General features: G+C 31.6%; 1 protein-coding gene and 2 long non-coding RNA genes across 5 annotated transcripts; 1 reads left to right on the forward strand and 2 right to left on the reverse strand.

Annotated features, from left to right (window-relative positions):
* Positions 1-788: 788 nt before the first annotated feature.
* On the reverse strand, positions 789-1649 carry LOC112539684 (uncharacterized). The gene is made up of 3 exons (XR_016197982.1): positions 1506-1649; positions 1299-1409; positions 789-1101 (listed from the first exon to the last, which is right to left on the reverse strand). It is a non-coding gene; the product is annotated as an uncharacterized LOC112539684 (long non-coding RNA).
* Positions 1650-1935: 286 nt separating this feature from the next.
* LOC149094625 (uncharacterized) lies at positions 1936-4770 on the reverse strand. 3 transcript variants are annotated; one of them, XM_089266132.1, is made up of 2 exons: positions 4418-4770; positions 1936-3417 (listed from the first exon to the last, which is right to left on the reverse strand). In XM_089266132.1, the coding sequence occupies exon 2, from the start codon at positions 3326-3328 to the stop codon at positions 2687-2689; it is 642 nt and encodes a 213-aa protein (XP_089122258.1). In that variant the 5' UTR covers positions 3329-3417; positions 4418-4770; the 3' UTR covers positions 1936-2686. The 3 variants fall into 3 exon arrangements, with proteins under 3 accessions (XP_089122258.1, XP_089122257.1, XP_089122256.1); XM_089266131.1 differs by having other exon boundaries at positions 4150-4770; XM_089266130.1 differs by having other exon boundaries at positions 3840-4770.
* On the forward strand, positions 3417-4694 carry LOC149094626 (uncharacterized). Its single transcript, XR_016197876.1, has 2 exons — positions 3417-3634; positions 3828-4694. It is a non-coding gene; the product is annotated as an uncharacterized LOC149094626 (long non-coding RNA).
* Positions 4771-5083: the final 313 nt, after the last annotated feature.

Here is a 5083-nt window from a genome sequence, read left to right on the forward strand (position 1 = left end):
GGGTTAAAATTATTATGATAATACTTTGGACTAATGCATTAAAATTCAATTTTTGTCAATTTAGTGTCATTGAACCGTTAAAAATCATGATTACTGTTTACGATTAGCTTAAATTGAGCGTTACACACCATCAAACAATGTCTCGCTCAACTAAAACAAACTTCATTAGATAGTCTGATCAATAGAGGATCAAACTAGATGATAGTTAGGATGATAATTTAATAAATAAACAGGGAGAAAGTCATACTTTCACATGGTTTATCAATGAAACTGAATTGATTTTAATTTCTAGCTTCAATGTTTACTCTTCAACATGATAACAAATTGCCTAGCATTTTGTCCAACAGATGCATCAAAAATGACCAGAATCGTGAATTTGTAACCTTCATCTGCTTTCCAGTCTAATAAGTTGACTAATTACAGAGATATCATTGTCAATTTAGTGATTGAATAATCCTTAACAAATCCATAGATAACCAATATTTCATGAACAATGGCTATTTCTGATGAGACTTTAGTGTCACCTGTAAGTGCATTGAATAACTATTTTAAACCCAATTCATCAATTATTTTACATTAAAAATGTTATGATGGTTTTAAATTTCCCTTGAAAGATTGTTTTTCTGATCAAATTATAGCTTCTTAATGAATGAGCTTAGATAATTGGCATATAAATAGTTTTGATAACACCAAACACTCAATCAATTCATCAGTAAAGATGAAAATAATGAATGAAAGTGAAAAAGATATTGAATCTGTTAAATTAAAAAGCTTTCAGTGGATATCACTGATATGAATGATAGTAATTTACTTATTCTTTTAATTCTTCTTCTATCAAATCTAAATTCTGATCTATCAACTGGCTCTGCTTATGCCTATGATTACTAGAATCTTGATGCTCTATATGATCGTAAAGACCTAGCGGATGACGTTAAATCTAATCGATCAGCAATGACCAATAAAAGTAATCGACAAGTTTTTGATCTGCTGGCCAAAATTTTAACAATCGGTGTTTTCCTTCTCCTTATAAGCCTGATGGTTCCATGTGATCCAGAGGGCTACGATGAATATCCACTGAAAGAGATACCTATTAATTGAGTCCTGACCAAATAAGATAAGATAACATTAGTACAACCGTTAAAAAGTGTCAATGAGTAATTGTAAATTGGCCATGGTGTAAAAAAGGAAGCAAGACAGACGGTTCCATTGGAACGAGTGTCGGATTCTCTCTTGATTGAATAGAGAAAAGAAAACCAAATTTTGAAAATAAATTGTAAACAAGGATAATCAAAGCTCACCTTTAAGGAAATCCATATCAACGAGTATTTCAAACGTCTTATGGATCAAGAAGGGACCACAGTCAGCGGGAGGAAGAAATACATACCAGTATCTATGGTTGATCAATGGAGCTGGATAAAGATTTGAAACTTTTATCCATTCTTTTGTAATTTTTTATCTTTCATAATTATTGTACTTCAGACTTTTCTTTTTCTTTCTTTTCTCACCTTTCTGTTAGCTACTGGCTCCAGAGCCTCTAGACGACTTTCTAACGAGTTAATATCGCGATAATGGTTCCAAATCTTGAATATTAGGTAGTCGGTATGCTGGATTAGTTTAAGAATTACAGATTTTTTGATATAAAAATGTTATTCAAACGTTTAGTAGCTCATGAAAACAGTCGCTTTAAACTACAATTTTTGAAAAAACAAATGAATTGAAACAGTGCCTCCATCTAGTAAAAATTTTAAGAGTTAATTTTTCTAAAAACTCATAACGATAAGTTACCGGTAAAAATTAATTGATTGCAATTTAAACTTGGCTACAATCACTAATAAGATTGATTGCACAAATATAATGCAATCAAATGGTTGAATAGCGAACAGAAAGCTTGCATTTCAAGAATTTAATCTAACTAACGATTCAATCCTAATCACATTCGAATCGAAATAAATTAAATTTTATTGAAAATAGTGTCAAACTTGAGATGAATATAAAAAGTGCATATTTACAAGAGTTGATTAAACTGTAGACTATCTTTTCAGAGAAACAAAATCAGAACATAATTTTATTTCTAATCAACTAAATGATTTAATTTAAATTGAAACTCAAATTTTGTCTTATAATGGTTAATAAATTTTTAAAATTATTAATGAATATTCATTAGTAAATTTGAATTAAAAAAATTGGAGCCAAAGCAGGATGACAAAGTGATATTAGCCAATTGTAATGAATCGTCCAAACAGCTTGGCGGCAAAACAGTGAAACGATGAGCTTTATATAGATGGTGATTTGTGATTTAGGTGATGAAAATGAATCTTTATGTATAATTAGAGAGTATAAAAAGATTAATTAAGATCAAATCTTTATCCAGCTCCATTAATCAACCATGGATTTTTCTTCCTTCAGCTGACTGTGGTCCCTTCTTGATCCATAAGACGTTTGAAATACTCGTTGATATGGATTTCCTTAAGGTGAGCTTTGATTATCCTTGTTTACAATTTATTTTCAAAATTTGGTTTTCTTTTCTCTATCCAATCAAGAGAGAATCCGACACTCGTTTCCAATGGAACCGTCTGTCTTGACTCCTTTTTTTGTGGTCATTGTACCATGGCCAATTTACAATTACTCATTGACTCGTTTTAACGGTTGTACTAATGTTATCTTATCTTTCTTATTTAGTCAGGATTCAATTAATAGGTATCTCTTTCAGTGGATATTCATCGTAACCCTCTGGATCACATGGAACTCCCTGCTTGTACAAAGAACTTTGGTTGACTGATATTCCAGATGAAGCGTCGTGATTATATCTTATGGGATTCAGATAGTCAGTGTCATACTCATCACAGTGCCAACATGAATTATCCTTACGGTCACAAATGGTTTTCATAATAAACACAACAGACAATGGAATCACAGTCATGGCAAGTACAATACAAATTAATCGAGAGATACTTTGTAATGGCTCATAAGCTTCAACATTGGCAACAAAGTGAACCATCAGGCTAATGAGGAGAAGGAAAACACCGATTGGTAAAATTTTGGCCAGTAGATCAAAAACTTGTCGAGTACTTTTATTGGTCATTGCTGATCGATTAGATTTAACGTCATCCGCTAGGTCTTTACGATCATATAGATTATCACGATTCCAGTAATCATAGGCATAACCAGAGCCAGTTGATAGATCACAGTTTTCAATGGTTTCAATGGAAAGAGGAATAACAGATGATGATTGTTGGTAAAGTCGATCACCAGAGATTGATTGAAACTGTTGATGGAATTGTTTATGCTGTTGCTGTTGGCAAACAGTATTTGGCTCATAAGATAACATGCTTAATGAATAATTGGTGAATGCCTTACGGCTTACTGGGCGGATGCTTCTTCTTCTTCTTCGAGAAGCTGTAATATACACTGTATCATCTAGAAATATTTGAAAAAGATGAAAAATTAATCATGGTTCCAAAAAAGATTTGAAATGATCAAGAAAGGTTAAACAACTGGGAGTAACTTAAATTATTTATTTTATGGATGTTGAAAGATAACAAGCATATCCTGGGATATGTTGTTGAAAATGAAGCAGAAAAGGAGTCTGACGAGTAGAATTAGAGGGTAAAGGATGAGAAGCTCAAACAGTACTGTGAGTAAATCATCATCTATTTTTCTTCCCTCTCTTTTTATGTCAAAAGGAGCATTTACATTGATTCAAGTCCCTTCAATCGATTTTCCTTTCCTCTTTTTTCACTCATTCATTCACTCTTTCATTCATCAGACTCTTGCCTTTCTTAAACTCTTTTTTTTATTCTTTTTTTTTGTTATTTCTTTTCTTTTAGGCATCCACTAACCAGAAGTTGATTCTTTTCTTTCACCTTTTTTCCTGCTGACCAAACAACAAGAAGACTAGCAAAAGTATCGATCTTCTCTTGATGGACTGTTCTATCGTTATCTTGAACTGACTCTTATCTTTCCCTTGATCTTCTCCCTCCATCTTCATCATCATCTTCATTCATTTTCTCATTCCTTTACTTTTTCGCCTACTCCTTGGTAACATACCAAATCTCATCGGATGAATTTGATACTGAACAAGAAAACAAATACAAATAAGAAAAAGTATCATTATGAAAGGAGCATTTTTGGAAATCTCATTTAAATTACCCTTTTGAATGAAGATTGTTCACCAGAAAACAGGAAACCAAAGAAAGCCTTGATTTACATTCATCATCAGGATAAAGCTTATTAACAATAACATTTTCATTTTCATTTCTTCCTAAAAATTCATTTTGTTTGTCTCATTAGATGAATCTCATTCTTTTATGACAACCAAAACAACAATACAAGAAGAGGAAAAACAAAGACACAATCAATGTAAGATTTTACAGCTCATAACAAATGGTTAAAGAATAAGAGAAGACAAAATGATTACTTTGCTGGTGAATGGCTGTACATTCTGGAAATTATTTTGCTCCATGGTTAAAACTCTGAACCACCAAGAAACAACCATTATCAACATAAGGCCAACACAATTGTTTACTTATTATTATAATCATGATTATCATTGTTCCCTTATGTAAAATAGACATTATCTTTCTTTTGGAAGAGAAGTTTTCTTCAAGTGAACCATCGTAAGCAACTTCAAGATTGTTATACTTTTACCATGAAATTTGTGAAAACTTTATATTTACCAGATAATTTTTTTATTGACGTCTATGGTAATTCAAAAAGATGCGTGACTTTCAATAGGTTTGTTCAATCCTTCAACAACAACAACATCTTACACAAAAAAAGGACCAAACTAAATATAAAAATAAGAAAGTACAGATTACTAGTTTGCTCAATTGATTTGATAGACAGATTAAGTTAATGTCATATTATTAGATGGTTATGCAAATTGTAAGGTAATCTTGCAATCTACTCAATATTTCAGGTCTAACAGTGAAAATGGATTGATCAAACATAGCCAACCTTTTTTTACCTCTAATAATACAAAAGGTAAATCGACCTACGCAATTGATTACAAAAAACTTAGTCTAACATTGAGCAGTATTTAACCTAATCACACATTTGTACATCTATGGAAACTAACTTATAA

The sequence above is a fragment of the Tetranychus urticae genome, chromosome 1, assembly GCF_039701765.1.
Source record: "Tetranychus urticae isolate SD_2017Ah chromosome 1, NJAU_TeUrti_SD_1.0, whole genome shotgun sequence".
NCBI lineage: Eukaryota > Metazoa > Arthropoda > Arachnida > Trombidiformes > Tetranychidae > Tetranychus > Tetranychus urticae.

What these genes read in the sequence shown, in the direction of transcription:
- LOC149094625 (XM_089266132.1), bottom strand. Translation starts at nt 3,328, where the DNA reads ATGTTATCTTATGAGCCAAATACTGTTTGCCAACAGCAACAGCATAAA.